At 38.1% G+C, this 21,738-nt stretch overlaps 1 protein-coding gene across 2 annotated transcripts; it reads left to right on the top strand.

The window, feature by feature from the left end:
- The first annotated feature begins 183 nt into the window (after nucleotides 1-183).
- On the top strand, nucleotides 184-15,362 carry il15ra (interleukin 15 receptor subunit alpha). 2 transcript variants are annotated; one of them, XM_066668985.1, is made up of 9 exons: nucleotides 184-347; nucleotides 5,956-6,132; nucleotides 6,614-6,640; nucleotides 8,761-8,877; nucleotides 9,366-9,482; nucleotides 10,105-10,314; nucleotides 12,471-12,512; nucleotides 13,552-13,636; nucleotides 13,806-15,362. In XM_066668985.1, exons 1-9 carry the CDS (start codon nucleotides 272-274, stop codon nucleotides 13,969-13,971), a joined length of 1,017 nt encoding a protein of 338 aa, XP_066525082.1. In that variant the 5' UTR covers nucleotides 184-271; the 3' UTR covers nucleotides 13,972-15,362. The 2 variants fall into 2 exon arrangements, with proteins under 2 accessions (XP_066525082.1, XP_066525083.1); XM_066668986.1 differs by lacking the exons at nucleotides 8,761-8,877; nucleotides 9,366-9,482.
- The last annotated feature ends 6,376 nt before the right edge of the window (nucleotides 15,363-21,738 follow it).

Genomic DNA, 21,738 nt, shown 5'->3' with positions numbered 1-21,738 from the left:
CAGTCAAGGTTTAGTCTTGAAATACGTTAACATACGGTAACAAGGCCATTAAAATGTGTCAAAATACCGTTATGGATGTTATGAATAGAGTCGAACGTTAGAGGGGGTTGTTTGCATAGTCCATGGGCCCAGTTTAAGCTTTTAGCTTAGCGCAATTCAAGTGAAAGTGAAAGTTGATTTTTGTGAAAGGACATTTTGTGTCGACTCGTGTATTTCTAACGTGATTAGCGGCGGAGAATGTCTCTTTCCTGTCGATTAAATTGTGTTTAATATGCTGTCACCGTTATTTCTTACGCTGGTATTAATTACAGCTGAATATCCCTTCCATATCATCGTTGAGGTCCAAGGTGAGTTCAATACGCTTATGTTCATGTAGATATATTAGTGACAAACGTTCACCATGCACGATCACTGGATTAAGAACAGCTCTCTTGTGTCTAGATTCATTGCCTTATTTGTCAATTACAGATTGTAGTCCACTTGTTTTGTGCATACTTTGTTATCCCAATTTCATCCTGCTCTTCAATGGTCAGGACTTCTACAGAGCAGGCAAAATTAGGATGGTAGACCTAACCATGTGTGCAGAATAAAATACACTAACCCACCACCACTTGTGGTCTTGTGGGGGTCTTAAGCATTAAAGGACAAGGCAGCTTCCCACACCTGTAGCAGAATTGTGCAGGGCAAACTTCAGTGAACCGTGTCAGGCCCCTAAAATGATCATTATTTAACCATTGTATGATATTCGGGTCAAACTGACCAATTTCTTGATCACTAAAGAGCAGGGTGAAATGGTGATAAGAAATTATGCAGAGAAAGAGGTGGAGTACATTCTGTAATTGTTGGACTATGGTGCTCCTGTATGGTCATTGGAGCTGATAAAATTGACAATGTAAAAACAAGGTGTTCCTAATTGTTAATGTTCAAATTTCCAGAGAAAAGTATGTAAAAGTGTATGTGAGCCAAACTAGTCCGTAGCTGTCAAACCCTGAAAACAAATTTGTGTTTCTATTATGGAGACCCTGAACTGCTGAGCAACTGAAATCCTATAAGAAGCAAAAATTGAACATTTCACTTTCAAAACTACAGTGATTAATTTTCTCAGTTCCCAAATGCTTACAGGGTGATGTTATTAGAAGAGATGATGCAATACAGGGTTAAACAACCTGCTCATCACACACAAAATGGGCAATATCAATATATATATATATATATATATATATATATATATATATATATATATATATCCAGTTCAGGGTTGCTGTGGGTCCAGAGCCTACCTGGAATCATTGGGTGCAAGGCGGGAATACACTGTGGAGGGGGCGCCTGTCCTTCACAGGGCAACACACACACACACTCACACCTATGGACAATTTTGAGTCGCCAAACCACCTAAGAGTGTGTGTTTTTGGACTGTGGGAGGAAACCGGAGCACCCGGAGGAAACCCACGAAGACACGGGGAGAATTCACAAAACTCCTCACAGACAGTCACCCGGAGAGGGAATCGAACCCACAACCTCAAGGTCCCAGGAGCTGTTTGACTGTGACACTACCTACTGCATCATCGTGCCCCACTCTCTCTCTCTCTCTCTCTCTCTCTCTCTCTCTCTCTCTCTCTCTCTCTCTCTCTCTCTCTCTCTCTCTCTCTCTCTCTCTCTCTCTCTCTCTCTCTCTCTCTCTCTCTCTCTCTCTCTCTCAAGAACCCGTTTAATTGATAAAATTATTATTTGAGCTCCTTTTTCCCCAGGTTCTTCTTCTGATTTTCAGTTCCTTAAAGCACATAAAATTGTGCTTTAAGGAACTGAAAATCAGACCAAGAACCTGGAGAAAAAGGAGCTCAAATAATAATAAAATAAGATTCAAAGAATAATGTCAGAATTCTGAGAAAAATCTCAGAATAATTCCAAGAAAAAAAAGTCAGTATAATTCTGAGAATAAAGTCAGAATATTTAGAGAAACACTGTTTTGGTTTATTATTTATTATATGCAGACAGAATGGCTCACAGTTTGTGCACCACAGAGAAAGAAGCAGTGAGTGAAGTGAACAGAATTAATTAACAAATGTATCCACACGACATGTTAACTAAACCCCATCAGTGCAGCCCCTGACATGATTCATACAGCTTTAGTTTATTTTATAAGTCCATGAGCCATAACTTGACCGAGCCTCGTGGGCACGCTGGAGTTCCACGCGCTCTGGATCGCTCATTTTCGTGATCATTTATTGCATCCTGTGAAACCACATGCCCTCTTCTGAATAAACGTGTTCCTGCACCGATTCAGGGTTTAAATACTAATCATAATCTAGTCCTGAAGTGGCAGAGAACTGTGTATTTATTCCTGAAATCTATAACATAGTATGACTTCAGCAACACACTGCATTCCTTAATTACACTGTGGTTGTATCTGCTCCATACTTGCAGCGAATCCCAAGATTATTCTCAGAATTAATCAGAGATTTTTCTCAGAATTCTGATTTATTCTCAGTTTTTTTTCTCAATGCGTGGCCCTAAAACTCTGTCAGTCAGTAGGGTGGGCTGACTGAGGGGGACGCAAACGCTCTAACACATTATATTTATTGAGACCAAAGAAAGAACTGAGACACTCAGACAGAGACCTAGACATGGATACTTAAACACAGAGACCTAGACAGGGATGATACCTAGACAGGGATACTCAGAGATAACTTGACAGATACTCAGAGGTAACTAGACAGGGATACTCAGAGATAACTAGACAGGGATACTCAGAGATAACTTGACAGAGACACTCAGAGATAACTAGACAGGGATACTCAGAGATAACTTGACAGAGACACTCAGAGATAACTAGACAGGGATACTCAGAGATAACTTGACAGATACTCAGAGGTAACTAGACAGGGATACTCAGAGATAACTTGACAGAGACACTCAGAGATAACTAGACAGGGATACTCAGAGATAACTAGACAGGGATACTCAGAGATAAATAGACAAGGATACTTAGAGAGACTAAGACAGAGAGACTAACCAGGTAAGAACAAGACACAGGCTGGCATAAACAGAACAGAGGAGAACAAAGGTACTAACAACCCAGACAGATACAGACAGACTAGGGAGAGAAACAAACAGACAGACTAGAGCAACAACAACCCAAACAGTAGTAAGTCAGACAGATACAAACAGGTATAATAGCAGAACAAAGGTACAAACAGAAGCTATGTGCTCCTAGCACATGTTAAACAAGGAAACAAGGGAGACACAGACAGAGCAGGGACACACTAGACATAGTGTGTCCTACATTATTTAAAAGAGGTTCATTTAAGGCATCACTTTTATTAAGGCGTATTTTGTCAGTGTTCTCACAGTCCAGACACTCAAACATAAACACCATCATTTCCAAAGGTGGAAGCAGAGCCCCTCAGCCAGGAGGACCAAATTAATCACTGTTTGATTCAACTACTTTTTCTGAACACTGAATATACACAAATCAGTTGTGTATAGAATTACCACATTAATTCAATAAAATAAGTCAGTTATTGTCATATACACTGTGTTCAAAAGTTGGTGTACACTAGGTCTGTCACAGTAGCCATTTTTGTGGTTGAGATATTGTCCCAGAATGTAATTGTGATAAACCATATTTTCATGCTAAGTCCATTTTATAGCACTGATATAATAATATTATAATATCATAGTAATGCAATTACAACCCTTCATAATGCAATAAACATGTATAGTGAAAACATAATTAATAAGAATATTTAGACATTAGTAAGTGGAATATTAAACATGTTAAAAATCTTAAATAAATAAAACAAATAAAATAAACCCACGCTTTTAAAACAAATTGATAAAATGTCCCCAGAATAAATTTGTGATACTCATGGTAATGTTTCTTACAAATTGTAATGCCGTGTCAGAAGATTACAAGCTGCTGCTGCAGCAATGATACATAAACCCACTTTTAGGACACTGCATTTCAGAAGCAATGCTGGATGAGCTGATTGTCCAGAAACTTTGGGCTGTTTCATTTTTCTGGGTAAACTGAGAATTCCACATTTGCTTCCCCAAGGTAGTTAGTGTCTTACCAAATACCACAGGCATGCTTTTGCAACATCCTACAAAGATCTGACACAGAACAGAAAAAAATGCTACACTGTGACAAGCTTACAAAGTGTGGGTCTGTATTTTTCTTTTTAGTTCTATAGTTAAAAAGCAGCCAATTTCATACTGACTGCAGAAACATTGACCGAGTGCAAACATTTATGCCCTTAAAATAATATTGATGACAAACACTAAATGTGTGTTTGGATTATGTACTTTATACCAATTCACATACTTTGAATATGTCTTAAAGTTATGAACATAATGTAAATTATATAAATAATGAGTTCTCTATTAGATAAGAAGTTCTGCTTGGTCTGAACCAGCTGCAATTCGTTCTTGAGTGTCACGCCCTTGTCTTGTCACCTCTGTTTTTCCGGCCATGTGCTGAGAGAGAGCACATGGGTATGTTTGTTTATGTTCTAGTCTCCGCCTTTGTTCCGCCTCCTCGTCTGTCATTTGTTAACCCGTCCTCGTTATCTGTCCAGGTGTGTCTCATTTGTGTCCTGTATTTAAGTTCCCTTGTGTCTCTCCTGTGTGTTGAACATTTCACCTATGTGTTGTACTCTCTGGTCTGTCTGTCTTACTATTTTCTTTTACCCTCTAAGTCAGTCTTTGTATCTCTTTTGTCTCTTTGTCTGTTGGTGAGTTTACTCGGTTTATGTCTATGTTCAAGTTTAGTCTGTATTGCTTTCTGTGTCTGTTTAGTTCTGTCTAAGATTAGTCTGTTTCTCTCTTTGTGTGTTTAGCTCTCTCTTTCTAGGTTTCTATGTCCAGTTCCCTTTCTCTGTCCAAGTCATTGTTTCCAAGTTTCTCAGTCTCAGTATTTTTTTGTTTATGTCTTCTCACTAGTTATCTTAGTCTGTCTTTGTTTGGTTGTCTTGTAAATAAAGTATTTGTGTTTTAGCAAGTGTGTCCGCCTCGTGATCCGTGACATTGAGCCATTGAATATGCCCTACACCCAGCAACATATTTAGGCATTATTGACAAGCTGTTATATGCCTAAATAGAGCAATACGCTAACATTTTACACCTATTCTAATGTCTGATTTCTCCTACTCACACAGGTTTGCACATAAATGGTTTGTATAACATCCATTATATGGAGAACACTGGTGCAGCAGCACATGAGCCTTAATGTATTCAATGCCCTGTGCCAAGAGTTGGTCAGTGGTGTAAAAATCCCTCTGTCATTGGGCTATGCAGAAGTGTAATGGCCTCATCCATTACTGTTGGGATGAATTAAAGTTGGGTTTGTGATTTAGAATGACATTAGCACCTGGTCATATTAAAGTTCTGGTGTATTACTGAATTTGGATCTGAACAGTAGTGGTCCAATGTCTAGTGTAATTGTTGTTACTGAATCAAAAGAGGTCAAATTCCCTGAAAAAAAACCTGCTGATTTCAGAAGAAACATTGAGTATGTGAGTTACTGGTTCTGAGGCAATGTGTTTTATTTAATGCAGTTGAATCACTTACAATTAAACCATTTAAAATTTCATGACCATGATCCAGTACTATGTAGATATTTCGTAGTGTTGTTAGAATAAAAATGTTTGCTCCACAAAAAACATCTGGTGTTATGGTAGGCTTTAAATTTACATTGGGAACAATGTGGGTAGTTTTGCTTGGAGAACACAACATCCACTGTTCTGAAACAATCAATAAGAGAGGTGGTGGGCAGAAAAAAGCAGGGTGAGTTACAGAGTAGGTACATTTACAAATAATATAGAAAAAATGTATGTGGTAAAACATTAAATATTTTTTTCTGGAACTGTTTTTTTAAATCTGAAAATGGATTCACAAATCATTGCTTTTGTAAAGTTCCAACAAGTGCCTGAAGTCCTTTTTTTTTCTCTCTCTCAGGAAAATGCGAGGATCCTGTGCTGAAAGAAAATCAAAAGTTACCAGACAATGTTTCTTTAAATGATTCACGATTTCGTATGCTGTGTGTAGATGGCTATTTAAGGAAGGCTGGAACATCTAACCTCTTCAAATGCAACAACCTGAGTTGGGTGAACGAACCAACTCTAGAGTGTATAAGTAAGGAACTTATTTTTCTTATTCTATATTGCCTTGTAATAGTAACGCAAAGAAAAACCTGTTATTCCAATATACTGGTTAGTGAGTAAGAATTATGAAAGTACTGTATTTTGATAACATTACAATGTAGTGTTTTGGGGAACAAATATATTTCAAATTACTTGCCTCGTTTAACATGCTGGGAAAAAAATCCCATTAATTTTATACAGGTAACATTTAATTTTTTAATTTTATATATATATTAAAATTAGCAAATAAACAGTAATGTGTTTTAAACTGGTGTAGAGGTGTAGAGGACATTTATTTTCACAAAACCAATTTGATTGGTAATGTCTAATGTCTAATTTTTGCATAAAATATGTTTTGATTTACTTCCCATGTTGGTGCATGCTTACAAGTGAGTAATAATTATAGTGGAAGACGTAAGTATTAAGTTGTTCCTTAAAAAACAGAATTTTAGTTATGTTTCTGTGTTTTGTAGGTCTTGTGAAAACAATATCAACAACAGGTAAGTAGTATTTTATTTTGTCTTTATAGCCTATCTAGTTATTTTTGACCATGTGCATATATTAGACTCTTTTAAAGGAATAAAGGAAAAATTTGAGAGTAACTAAAGGAAACTTCTGTGCCATATAATTGATAAAATATATGAAGTATGTGAAAGTGCTGAGAGTTTGGAGAAATTAGAAAGTTTTTACACTGCATGACATTTGCTTGAAATCAAATGGTTGCACCTTACTTTAGGGATCATTATGATTTTTAATCACCTGAGTTTAAAAATGAAATTATAATTTCTGATATACAATGATTTTAACAGATGTCTGTACGTGTTGTAACAATGTATAGTACTGCAAAGCACAATGTATAGATTTGTTTGCATTGATATACAGGCAATATGCACATAGTGGTGAAAATACCAAAGTGCATTATGATGTCTATTAAATATATATATATATATATATATATATATATATATATATATATATATAGTAGCAGTCAAAAGTTTCGACACATCATTAGTTATTAGTGGAACAGGGCTATTCACTCTATAGAACTGTGTTCAAGTTATGGTCTCAAACCCATTTAGAAAGTGAGCGATTCTACAATTAAAGTCCTGACGAGGCCACAGCTGTTCACTGAAAACTATTCCAGGTGACGACCTCATGAAGCTGCTTGAGAGAACGCTAAGCGTGTGCAAAGCTTTCATCAAAGCAAAAGGTGGCTACTTTGAAGAATCCAAAGTAAAAAACACAATTTTGTTTACTACACAATTCCATATGTGTTCCTTCATAATGTTAATGTCTTCCATATTTATTTACAATGTAGAAAAAAAAACAAAGAAAAATCACTGAATGAGATGTCCAAACTTTTGATTGATACTTTTATTAGTATAGGCTGTATGTCCAAAACAGCTTTAAATTTAGCTACTTTAAGGTGTACCCAGTGTGGAAGCAAATTGTGCATAATTTCTAAAATGAGACAGGTTGCTCTAGAGCTGCACACAACACTCAGTCACCTTGCTCAATGCCAAGTATGGAAAAGAGGGGTAAAACAGTCCCCCACCATTGATGAAATCAAAGTTTTTGGCCATGTGGTATATATTACATCAAAGCACATTTTACATTCAGATTTGTTTTGACCAGCCATGTGTTGCTGCTGTGGCACAGTGGCGCAGCTGGTAGTGTCGCAGTCACACAGCTCCTGGAGGTTGTGCGTTCGATTCCCGCTCCGGGTGACTGTGAGGAGTTGGTGTGTTCTCCATGTGTCCGCGTGGGTTTCCTCCGGGTGCTCCGGTTTCCTCCCACAATCCAAAAACACACAGTGCGGCTCTGTTTTGTCATCCATTTCTGGTCTTGTCTTGTCCCGTCGTCTTCTCCCTTTTGTCAGTCGCCTGTCCAGTCTCTATTCCAGTCTCTTGTTCAGTCCCCTGTCTGAGTTTCTGTTCCGTCTAAGTTTTCCAGGCTCCTCTCCTGCGACAGCTTCTGGGGGTTCTAAGTTTATGCGCCCGGGAGTTGCGCGTTTAGGAGGGGCCATCTGTCACGTCCTGGCCCTGTTTTATTTGTTGTTCCACCATGTACTGGCTTTCTGTTATTGTTTTGTTCCTGTCTCCACCCTAGTCCTGCCTCTGTCTCATTATTGTCTCCAGGTATTCCTCATTTGTCTTGTCCTGATATAACCCTGTGGTTTGAGTGCTCCTTCATCTGGTGCTGTGTGTGTAGATGTGTTACTCTGTCTCTGCGTCTCCCATGTCTACCCCAGTTCATGGCTGTCTCTTGTCTGTCTTTGGTTAGTTCATAGTTTAGTCTTGTCTAGTTTCCATGTATCTACCTGTTTATTTTGATTCTGTCTTTTGTTAAATAAAATCCTTGCATGTACGTCTGCCTCCCTGCTCAGCCGTGATGCTTGCGAAGCATGTAGAACGAGGTTTTATTTCAACTTGATTCAAATATGTGCTTAACTTCCACAAAAATACAGTATAGACAGAACATTTTTCAGTGTGTTCACTGTCTTTATTGCAGCTACTATTTTTTTTTCAGCAGATTCTCTCTAGTGTTCATTTAACTGTATGTTTCACTGAGAGATGCAGTAGGATTGCTAGAAATCTTAAAGATCTGTGTTCTTTTGCAGTGGCAAACACACAGGTCCACTCCTCTACCCCAAATGTCACTTTTTTGACATCCAGTACACCAGTGAAGACTCTCTTAACAACCATGGGAAAAACACAGAGCCCTTCTACAGTATCTGGTATAATGGTTTCATAGTGTGTGTATTTGTGAATGCATGTGTGTGTGTGTGGGAGGGGGGGGTTGTCAGCTATTAAATAATTGCTGAACTGAATTAACTTGAATTAAGGTTGTTGATAGTGACTGATTCAGAAGATGAGTTTGCAAATGGAGCAGTTTTAATAAATCTGGGTTAAATAAAGTAAAATGACCATTAAATACACTATACTAGCTAGAAGACCATGCAGATTGAGCTTTAAATCACTATGCAGTAGCTTGCAAAGCATGTAGACTGAGGTTTTATTTCAGCTTGATTCAATTGTGGGCTAAAAATCCACAAGAATATGTAAGAAAGACATATAGAGATGGCATTTTTCAATGTATTCAGTCTTCCATTATTGCAGCTACATTTCTTTTCAACAGATTGTCTCTAGTGTTCATTTAACTATGTTTCACTAAGTGATGGCATAGGGTTAAGTAGAAATCTTAAAGATCTGTGTTCTTTTGCAGTGGCAAACACACAGGTCCACACCCCTACCCCAAATGTCACATATTTGACATCCAGTACACCAGTGAAGACTCTCTTAACAACCATGGGAAAAACACAGATACATTCTACAGTATCCGGTATGAATGGTTTTATAGTGTGTGTGGTGGGTGGTGGTGGGGGGGGTGTTGATTATTAAAAAAGTGCTGAACTGAATTAACTTGATACAGATTAATTAAGCTTTTTGGTACTGATTGATTCAGACTATGAGTCTGCATATCTGTCATCATTTTCAAATACCAACAACATTTCCCAATAATGCAGAATATGATATTACTACCGTACCACCCAACCCTATTATAAACTTCTTTCACTGTTTCCTTGGGTGTAACAGGCTTTTGTAACAGTGTTTGAAAAACACAATTGTGAGGCTACTGTTTACCTGAGCTAGCACTCACTTTGAGGCGTTCTCATGTAAGCATATGGTGTTATATTTTACTGAGAGCAGGGTTCAATATAAAGGTGTACATATAGACACATAGGAAAGCATGTATAAGGAAATTTTTTTTTTGTTTAAGTCTGTTTTACAGTAACTTTAGGTCTTAATGTTGAAACTTGTTGAAACTTAATGATGTGTGGTTTCTTCAAGCTTAAATCAAGTACATTCATTACGTCACATATTTCAATGTGTGCCCTTTATGTGCGTTCCTGTTTGTGTTTCATATTTCCTGTATGATACACTCCTATTTTGGCCTATGACAGGACAGAGTACCACAACCTATACAACAACACACACAGTTGCCACAACCACAGAGATGACCCTTCACACAACTTTGAGGACCACAACAAAGGAGGAGACCACACCTTATACGATTACATATTCAGCATCCACAGCCTTGAAAGTCAAAGAACATCTAACTTCAGTATCCTCACAGTCCACCCACTCAAGCACCAGCACCATCATCACAACAGGTGAAAGCAGAGCCCCTCATCTAACCTCCAGCCATCATGAACTAAACCAAACTAATCCCTGTCTAACTGAAAAAAAAGAATAATAATAGGAACTAACTTCATGCAGATATGTGCCTCTACAGAAATAAAATATATTGATTAAGTTACAGCCAGGTACATTATATGCCTAAAAGTTCACTGCAGCTTTTAATTAGTAAATTCAGATAATTAAGAAAGATGTACACAAACATTTATTTGTAAACACAGCTTGTATAATCTCAACAGTGATAACTAAAATGCAATGGGAAGCTCTGGAGCAGCTGCACATGAGCTTAATTTACCATGCCCCATGCCAATTACAAGAGATGAGCTGGAGTTGTGTCTGTTGTGACTATTTTCTTGTTTTCTGTTCAATGTGTCCCATCTGGATTTACACTATCTATAAAACCAGACTAAAGTTTTTGCAACATAAAAGTACAAGGAGAAGCCAAGCCAAAACAATATATATATACACCAATCAACCACTGGCCAAACATTTTTTTAAACTCATTTTTGCTTTTTTTTATGGGAAACCATGGTTTTTGGATTTTAGCAAGACCTTTGTTTGTTTTATTATATCAGAGGGACTGGACAGGTAGACATAGATTCTGTGAAAGATATTGTGTAACATGATATCAGTTACACAAACAATAAAAGTTAAATCACAGTTTTTTCCTCATAACACAGCTCTGATGTGTTGGAGGACGTTGCTGGGGGATATTTTACCCTGCTTACCCACCCTTTACATTGAGCATGATGACTGTAGGCTTACGTGCAGGTGGGACAGTGCTTTTCTATAGAGATTATGCAAGCTGTATATACAATAAGTGTCCAAAATATGTGCACCTTATAAAAATTTAAATGAAAATAGACGTAATTTCAAAGCATTTGGTAAATGACCATGCTCAATATACTGATGTACCAATAAAATATATAGTTCACTTTGTATAGCAATTTTTTTATTTGATAGGCATATTATTATTATTATTATTAATGTATGATTTATTCAAATTCTCTTGAAACTATCATTAATAATAAGTATACTTTCACTCTCAGGTTTGCATTGGGTAATCAACGGACAACATTTACATACTGCAGAGTGGGGCAAGTTAGCACTGGGACAGAGTAGAAAGCTAGGGTAAATAGTAGCTGAATGCCCATTAAAAGTGATCTAGACTCAGACTAGTCTTGACTAATTAGGTTAACGTATGGATGTCTGATACCAGCAGACAGTAAAATCTTGCAAAAAAAATTCATTTGAATACTTTTTAACTACTTAAAGGAGCAATTCTTCGTGATTTATCTAATGCAGGAATCTTTAAACTGACACCCAGTGGCCTGCATGTCTAAAATATTCTGTATTATACATAAAATATGAATACCCCCAAACAATGATACCATAAATGTTAAATACTATCCAAAGGGCATAATATTGCCAATTGTTAAAAATCTGATTCATTTCTGCAAAGAAATTTCAGCTTAGACTCTCAGCAAAGGCGTGACATCGACTATAGAATGCCACACTTTAGGGGTCTATATAGCTAATGAAAAAATAGGTATCCATTTAAATGTCCACTGCAGTGTACTTACCATAAACTTTAGTGTCTTACAAAAGTGTTACGCACTATGCTTGGGCTGAAGGGATGAGTATGTATTCTACTCACTTTCTTTTTTCCTTTTCTCAAGTTCACTTTTTGACTGACTATAGCTCTGCTGTATCGGAATGCAGATACACATGTCTGCTTCACAGTATGTTTTATGTTCTGCAACAACAACAAATTTCTGTCCAGAAAATAAACTAAATCAAAGTAACAGAGTTTTTTTTGGGTGACAAATCCATTGATATAAAAGACTCTGGAGATCTCTCTCTCTCTCTCTCTCTCTCTCTCTCTCTCTCTTTCTCTCTATTTCTCTCTCTCTCCATTCCTGCAGTGCCCATGCAGCCAGTCATCCACGCACACACACAAACATCCACTCTCAGAATGACCTAATTCTACATGACAGAAGGCTGGAGGGTATAAAAGGGGTTATTGAGTTTACATTCTCATTCTCTCTCTCTCTCTCTCTCTCTCTCTCTCTCTCTCTCTCTCTCTCTCTCTCTCTCTCTTTCTCTCTCTCTCTCTTTCTCTCACCTTTAGGAGCTTATGATGGGGGGAAAAAAGAAACATTTTCTGAAAAAAGTAAGTGACACACTTATATTTTTATTACATCATTTTTTGTCCACTTGCAATCCTGTGTGGAGACAGCGTTGCATTATTTAAACTTGATTCAAATGTGTGCTCAATTTCAACAATATATAGGAACACATTTTGGATATGGGCGGCACAGTGGCGCAGCAGGTAGTGTCGCAGTCACACAGCTCCAGGGGCCTGGAGGTTGTAGGTTCGATTCCCGCTCCGGGTGACTGTCTGTGAGGAGTTGGTGTGTTCTCCCCGTGTCCGCGTGGGTTTCCTCCCACAGTCCAAAAACACACGTTGCAGTGGATTGGTGACTCGAAGGTGTCCGTAGGTGTGAGTGAATGTGTGTGTGTCTGTGTTGCCTTGTGAAGGACTGGCGTCCCCTCCAGGGCGTATTCCCGTCTTGTGCCCGATGATTCCAGGTAGGCTCTGGACCCTCGCGACCCTAAATTGGATAAGCGGTTACAGATAATGGATGGATGGACATTTTGGACATTATTTTTTCAGTGGGTTCACTGTCTTCCTTTATTTCAGCTACTATTATATTCGGGAGACTTTCTTTGTTTTTTAGAAATCTTTATAGACATTTTTAACACCATTGAACTTCAGTCTTAGTCCCCTTTTCATTATCAACCCCTTGACATCTCCACATTCTTTCCAGTCCACAGTTAGGCTTATTTTATTCAGATCATTAATGAGAGTGAAACATATTTTCTACTCTCACTCTCTGTGTGTCTCTCTCTCAGTGATAAATGCTGTAAGTACTGTTTATCTGAAGGGGACATTTTGGTACAACACCAGGTCTTGCACCAGGCATGGTTGTTAGGAATCCTATATTCTCTCTGTCATTTCTCTACTCCAGTTTTGTAATATGCCCAAAATATCTCCTGAAAAATAAAAGCCATTTAGACTGTAAATGAAATTTAATTGTCTTTAACTTGTGCGATGTTGAAGTGTTGAACACAGCACTTGTATCATATTTTAGATTTTTCTTTTTCTCCATCTTAGAGTGTCCTGATTCTTCTGTTTTCTCAACCTTTAGCCAAAGGGGGAATTGCTGTAGGAACATTATTATTCTTTATTGTTGCTGCAGCCTCAGCAGTCGGAGTTTGTTTCTGGTGTAAACGGTAAGGTTCTGAAGATACCTGATGTTATTCTCCATTACAATAGATTAAGTAGTTGTTAGTAATAGTACACTCTACTGTAACTTTACCAATATATTTAAGTTGAGTTATAAATCTTTTTATATATGAGTATCATTCTCATTCTCATTCTCTCTCTCTCTCTCTCTCTCAGGAGGAGAAATATAATCACTGGTGAAATGGAGATGAGATTGCCAACTCCAGACCCAGATGAGCTGCTTTTAGGACGCCCTCAAGACTCTGTCATGTGTGAAGGTGCTCCTGAGGTTGATTTGCCACATAATCCAAACTCTTGTCAACTTCTCATTGTCCAGTCATAATTTGTTTATATTAAGATATATAATATATAATAATATATAATAATATAATATTATATATTATAATAAGATGTTTAATAGTAGAAAGCATAATAATCCTAAAAATCATTCATATATGAACATAAGGATTGAACTGTTTAAACAAAGAACCATTAAGATAAATGCATTAAAAAATAATTTTTAGGGGTGTTGCTGATAAAGAATTGAAGCCTCTTTAGCAGAGGTGATACCAACCAGTCTAGCACTGATATTTGGAGAAATGTTCTGCCATTTTTCTCAGATGATTCTTCTCAGTTATGTACTTCTCATTTTCACCTTAGTTTTGACTAAAGTTGCTCTATGGGATTTTCTTATGTCAGTGGGCTTTTTGTTGTATTTAGCATCACTGTAATGTTAAAATGCATATTTCCCTCCAACAATTTTGAAACTGTAATTTGGTGTATACCAGCATTCCTGATAGTACCTACAAAGTCTGTCTCCAAAACACCTACTGAAATCATGCACCCCCATTTTAAAAGACTCCCTCGTCCATGTATCATGGTTGGCCAAACAGCCTGATGTATTATAGTGAAAAGATCTAGCAGTGTATCTGTAATGAACTTTAATTGGAAGGTTATCGTCTCAGGTTTACTGCTTCACAGAATTTTTATAATTTCGGTTTTATTTGTCTAACCTAATTCTCTTATCATCATACCTAACACCATATAACATATTTTCAAATTAATGTATTTATTTTAAGTGTACAGTGACACAAATGGTAGCATATTTATCATACAGCTCCAGGGAACTCCAGGTGCTCCAGTTTCCTGCCACTGTCCAAAAACATAATTGGTAGGTGGACTGGCTGCTCAGAAGTGTTCATAGGTGTGAATGTTATACTGGAATATTAGTTATATTGGACAGGGGATGTTCTCAGTGATAGAATATGAATAAAAGATTTAATCTTATTTTATTTTATTATGTAAATTCGGGAACAATGAATTTGGACATTATTATGTTTCCTGTATTAACAATTCCACAGCCAGTATGCCTTATTAAATGAATGCAGGTCTTGGATTTGATGAAATGTAGTGACATGAACACATACAACAACTGTATAAGTGCCTTAGGACTAGGTATGATGTTTGTAGAATCCCTTCATCATTGCCTGTTCTGAATCTCCATCTGCTATTTATCAACTTCATCTACTACGTCTCTACTATTTCTACTGGATTATTACCAGTTCAGTTGTCATCATCATATTCTTCACATTATTGTTGTTGTTATTTATATGTCTCCTTTTTCTTCTTGTTCTTCTTATTCCTACTGCTCCTACTACTGCTACTACTATTACTGCCACTACTAGATACTGTACATACAAGCAGAACTCTTAAATATCTGTTTACCGGTTTAAAGGTTGTCTATAATATATATATATATATATATATATATATATATATATATATATATATATATATATATATATATATATATATATATATATATATAATGTTATCAAGAAATGTCTTTTTCCCATATCTATACATTTTCATTTATTTATTTAGTTATATCATGTTACAGTTTTGTTTGCTCATTTTATGTTAATCATGGCTTATTTCAATAAAAAAATAACCTATATTTTGAGGCTAATCACCAATATTTATGACTTTTGATGACTTATGATGTTTATATATTACAATTTCTGGGACAAGTCTTATTAATTTAATATCATAAGAGAGGGAGAAATGTTATATAGACTATCACCATGGTTGTGATTTGGTGTGGCTTTGTGCCCAAATAATCACGATCATGATGATGTTCACTATAACAGCATAACCTCCGGTGTGATATACTGTTTTATACAAAAGTTGTACATGTAAAAAAACATGTACAAAAGTTGTATCTTTGTACAACTCATAACAAAGAATTAACAAGTTAACCGTGACAGGCCTGTGATGGTGTCAGGCTTGTGATGGTGTCAGGCTGACAAACTTTTTACTTTTAGAAGCCAGCTCCATTATTTGTGTACAAGTGTGATGAGTTAACCATGCTTATTTGAATGTGAAGGTATCTACCTGTGTTGTCTTCTAGTGTATGTGGGGGCAGTGGGCCCTCCGATGTAGCTCCTGTGGAAAAAGAAGAATATAGAGTAATTATGACTAGTAAATTCTGTAATCTTATGAGCGCATGTGAAAATGTATTTATAATGACATCAGTGAGAATGTTTGTATTGTATTGTGTATTTGTTTCTCTTGCTAATGCTTCTTTCCTGTAACCTATAGGATTGTACATTCCAACAAAGGGGAGGGGCATTGAGGTTTTGTGTGGTAATCAAAGGGAGAAGGGGAGCACAACATGCCAGGGGTGTGATGTGTGAGAAGATAGTTGGTTGTTAGAACCATAGCTTTTGTCTAGTTTTTCCCCGAATCAAGCTCAGGGCTATTTCTAAGTGTTAGAACGCTTAAGAGACTGACAGAAAACTCAAGATTGTTTTATGCATTTTTTTTTTTGACACTTGATCTCATTTTGTAAATATCTACTGAGCAGCTTAATAAAAAAATACTGTATTTATCTGAAACCTTGTAAGTTCCTCTTTCAGAAACGTTTGTTGCAACTCGCTCTTTAGTGACCACATTACCACAAAGCCATAACAGGTTGTAATTTGATTGGTTAATAATTAATTTGGCTCTGCCTACTCACAGTCTTCACCTGGACTGGTAGAAGAGCAAAGTATAAACTTATATAATTGTTATATACATATATATATATATATATACTCAATGCACAAATATATAAGATTAATACATGCAAGTTTATATAAAAGAATGTAAACCTAGCTGAAAGTCAAGTTAGTTGCTGATGCTGTAAAGTTCACCTTTAATACTTGTTAATTTAAGCAGTGATCAACATTCAAGCATAACATTATGACCACCTTCTTGTTTCTACACCCACTGTCCATTCTCTGAGTTCCATTGATAAGACAGGAGCACTTTGTAGTTCTACCATTAAACAGTAGTCCATCTGTGGATCTGTATACATTGTTTGACCCCTGTCATCCAGTTTTTCAATAGTCAGGGCAAGTATGATTTGTGTGGATCATTCTCAGCACTGCAGTGACACTGACAAGGTGGTGGTGTTTAGTTAGTGTTGTGCTGGTATGAGTGGATCAGATCAGATGTCTATCAACCAAAAATATACAACCAATGTTAATTCTGTCAATTTGTCCAGTCAATTTTAGTTGGTCTGAACAACCCATTGTGTCCACATAATTGTCAGTCCACCTTATAAGATACATATAAGATACATAGTGCAGTGCTAAGAGGCTCATCAGTCCCTCAATGAGAAAGCTGCTGCATTCACATAAAAACAGTGATAATATAATTTTTATTAATGATACAATTATTGAAAATCTCTGGTACATGACCTGGTAATACTTGCAACTTAACTGTGAGACATGAAATGCAAACCGGATTCCAAAAAGTTTGGGACACTAAACAAATTGTCAATATTTTATGCATAATAGAACATAGATGACAGATCAAAAGTTTAATCTGAGTAAATGTAACATTTTAAAGGAAAAATATGTTGATTCAAAATTTCACATTGTCAACAAATCCCAAAAAAGTTGGGACAAGTAGCAATAAGTGGCTGGAAAAAAGGAAGTTGAGCATATAACGAACAGCTGGAAGACCTGGAAGACAGCTGGAAAAGAGCTTCTCAGAATGTCTGTGTCTCTCTGAAGCCAAGATGGTAAGAGGATCACCAATTCCACCATTGTTGTGCAGAAAGATAGTGCAGCAATACCAGAATGGTGTTACCCAGCGTAAAATAGCAAAGTCTTTTAAGTTATCATCATCAACCATGCATAACATCATCAAAAGATTCAGAGAATCTGGAACAAATGCTGTACGTAAGGGTCAAGGTCGTAAAACTCTACTGGATGCTTGTGATCTCCGGGCCCTTAAATGTCAAACAGGAATGCCACTGTCAAGGAAATAACAGAATGGGCTCAGGAATACTTCCAGAAAGCATTGTCAGTGAACACAATCCACCGTGCCATTGGCCGTTGTCAGCTGAAACTCTACAGTGCAAAGAGGAAGCCATTTCTAAGCAAGCTCCACAAGCTCAGACATTTGCACTGGGTCAGGGGTGTTTTAAAATGGAGTGTGGCAAAATGGAAGACTGTTCTGTGGTCAGATGAGTCACGATTTGAAGATCTTTATGGAACACTGGGACGCCATGTCATCCGGACCAGAGAGAACAAGGATAACCCGAGTTGTTATAAACGCTCCGTTCAGAAGCCTGCATCACTGATGGTATGGGGTTGCATGAGTGCTTGTGGCATGGGCAGCTTGCATGTCTGGAAAGGCACCATTAATGCAGAGAACTATGTTCAGGTTCTAGAACAACATATGCTCCCATCTAGACGTCATCTTTTTCAGGGAAGACCCTGCATTTTTCAACTTGATAATGCCAGGCCACATTCTGCAGCAATCACAACATTGGGGCTACGTAGGAGAAGGATCCGGGTACTGAAATGGCCAGCCTGCAGTCCAGATCTTTCACCTATAGAGAACATGTGTTGCATCATAAAGAGGAAGGTGCGACAAAGAAGACCCGAGGCGATTGAACAGTTAGAGGCCTGTATTAGACATGAATGGGAGAGCATTCCTATTTCTAAACTTGAGAAACTGGTCTCCTCTGTCCCCAGACGTCTGTTGAGTGTTGTAAGAAGAAGTGGGGATGCCACACAGTGGTAAAAAAATTGCCTTGTCCCAACTTTTTTGGGATTTGTTGATGCCATGAAATTTTGGAACAACATATTTTTCCCTTAAAATGATACATTTTCTCAGTTTAAAATTTTGATCTGTGATTTGTGTTCTATTCTGAATATAATAATAGGTTTTATTCACAATTTGTTTAGTGTCCCAACTTTTTGGAATCCGGTTTGTACGTGTACCTGCTGTGCCAAATATTAGCAGTTAAATGGAGCTCAGAGAATGGGCAACTACATAATAATGCATTGAATTCTGGGTACTATTAAACTATTGTTAAAAATAGTCTGATCACATTTTCCAGTTAGCAGATGAAAACGCAGTGATGGACCTCATCAGTAATGATGACAACACTATCTATAGGAAAGTGAACTCACTCGTTGACTAGTGGGAGACTTATATGACAGTGAATGTCAACAAGACAAAGCAACTTACTGTCAACTTCAGAAGGATGCACATGGTTCATATTCCACTTACAGCACATGAAAACACTGTGGAAACAGTGAGAAGCACCTCATTTCTCAGCACAGCACAGATGAGCTGTAATGGACTGCACACACCACCTCCTTTGTCAGTAGGGCACAGCAGTAGCTGTAGCACAACACGTGTGCCTATCTGCCTCTACAGGGCTTTAGAATAATTAGATCCACCTAACAATACACAAAATGCTGTTGAGAACTCCTGAACACACACAAACTATTGCAACATTATCAGCTATTCTGTTGTGCAAACTTAGATGTTTCTCATCAATTAAGCACTTGATGCACCAATGTCAGGTTTACATTTCCTGTTACAATGTGCAATAATAAAATAAAATATAAACAGGCTTTAATTGTGGGAAGCCTAAGGCACACGTGCGCAATAATTATGCTGTCTAATCAGCATCTTGATATGCCACACCTGTGAGGTGGATGGATTACCTAACACAGATTTAGACAAAGCTGTGAAAAATATTTGAGAGAAAAAGGCCTTTTGTGTACATACAAAAAGTCTTGGATATTCTAGGCCAGCTCATATATATATATATATAGTACCACCACTGTGAACTGCATACAGTAATATATATATATATATATATATATATGGATTGGGTGGCAGCCGAGGTCGGGGGCCCTGGCGTTCTGATCCTCGGTTATTGAAACTGGCTCTTGGAACATGGAACGTAACCTCTCTGGTGGGAAAAGAGCCTGAGCTGGTGCACGAAGTTGAGAGGTTCCGACTAGATATAGTTGGGCTCACCTCGACACACAGTATGGGCTCTGGAACCAATCTTTTTGAGAGGGGCTGGATGCTCTTTCACTCTGAAGCTGCCCAGGGTGATAGGTGTAAGGCAGGAGTGGGCTTACTCAAAGCCCCCCAACTTAACACCTGTACGTTGGGGTTTACCCCAGTGGATGAGAGGGTAATTTCCCTGCGTCTTTGGGTTGGGGGGCTCTGACGGTTGTTTGTGCTTATGCACCTAACAGCAGTTGAGAGTGCCAGGCCGTCTTGTGGACCTTAGAGGGGGTGCTGGAGAGTACTCATTCTGGGGACTCCATTGTTCTGCTGGGGGACTTCAAAGCTCACGTGGGTAATGACAGTGAGAACTGGAGGGGCGTGATTACGAGGAACGGCCCCGCTGATCTGAACCAGAGTGGTGTTTTGTTATTGGATTTCTGTGTCAATAACAGTTTGTCCATTACGAACACCATGTTCGAGCATAAGGGTGTCCACAAGTATACCTGGCATCAGGATACGCTTCGCCGCATTTCGATGATCAACTTTATAGTCGTATCATCAGACTTGCGGCCATATGTTCTGGACACTCGGGTGAAGAGAGGTGCTGAGCTGTCAACTGATCACCACCTGGGGGTTTGCTGGGAACGTTTGGCAGAGGAAACTGTCAGAAAGATCTTCAACTCCCACATCCAGCAGAGCTTCGACTGGAGGTTGTGGGTTCGATTCCCGCTCCGGGTGACTGCCTGTGAGGAGTTGGTGTGTTCTCCCCGTGTCCGCGTGGGTTTCCTCCGGGTGCTCCGGTTTCCTCCCACAGTCCAAAAACACACGTTGCAGGTGGATTGGCGACTCGAAAGTGTCCATAGGTGTGAGTGTGTGAGTGAATGCGTGTGTGTCTGTGTTGCCCTGTGAAGGACTGGCGCCCCCTCCGGGGTGTATTCCCGCCTTGCGCCCGATGATTCCAGGTAGGCTCTGGACCCCCGCGACCCTAAATTGGATAAGCGGTTACAGATAATGAATGAATGAATGAATGAATGAATGAATGTGTGTGTGTGTGTGTGTGTGTGTCGTGTGTCAGCCTCTACTGTATGTCATGTTGTTTTAAGGGCACCTAGGTGCAGCAGGTAGTGAGAGAGAGAGAGAGAGAGAGAGAGAGAGAGAGAGAGAGAGAGAGAGAGAGAGAGAGACCCCAGGGTGTATTCCTGCCTTGCGCCCAATGATTGTACACCCAAGCTCTGGAATTCTTTACCACAAAGTCTTTGTCTCTGCTCTTCATTTTCTGCCTTTAAATCCCATCTAAAAACCTACCTATTCTCTCAGTACTTTGCAGGTCTGTGTCTTCTTTTTTCTTTTTTTCCTTTTTCTCCTGTTTTGTGTAAAGCGACCTTGGGTATTTATTATTATTATTATTATTATCATCATCATTATTATTATTATTATTATTATTATCATCATTATTATTATTATTATTATTAAATTTCACCTACATACTGTTGGTATTCTTAAGGAAACACTTCCACTTCTTAACTTTTGTAGATTATTTCAGTTAAAGCATGTCAGTATTGTTGTTAATATTGAATATTCATCAGTTCATCAATTTTTTTGTCATGGTATATAATTTTATAATATCACTGACACACACGTGCAAAGCACAACACAACGCTTTCATAATGGTCCAGATAGCAAAAATATTTAGCCCAAATATGGCACGTGGTGGTCCACAACCAGCCTGGAATGAGCGTTGTCAGGGTGAGTCTGGTTACCTCAGCTCAGCCAACCACAGGTCCACACAGGTCCACCT

The sequence above is a fragment of the Hoplias malabaricus genome, chromosome 4, assembly GCF_029633855.1.
Source record: "Hoplias malabaricus isolate fHopMal1 chromosome 4, fHopMal1.hap1, whole genome shotgun sequence".
NCBI lineage: Eukaryota > Metazoa > Chordata > Actinopteri > Characiformes > Erythrinidae > Hoplias > Hoplias malabaricus.
The sequence above is the reverse complement of the archived record's forward strand: the minus strand, read 5'-3'. Positions and strand labels throughout refer to the sequence as shown.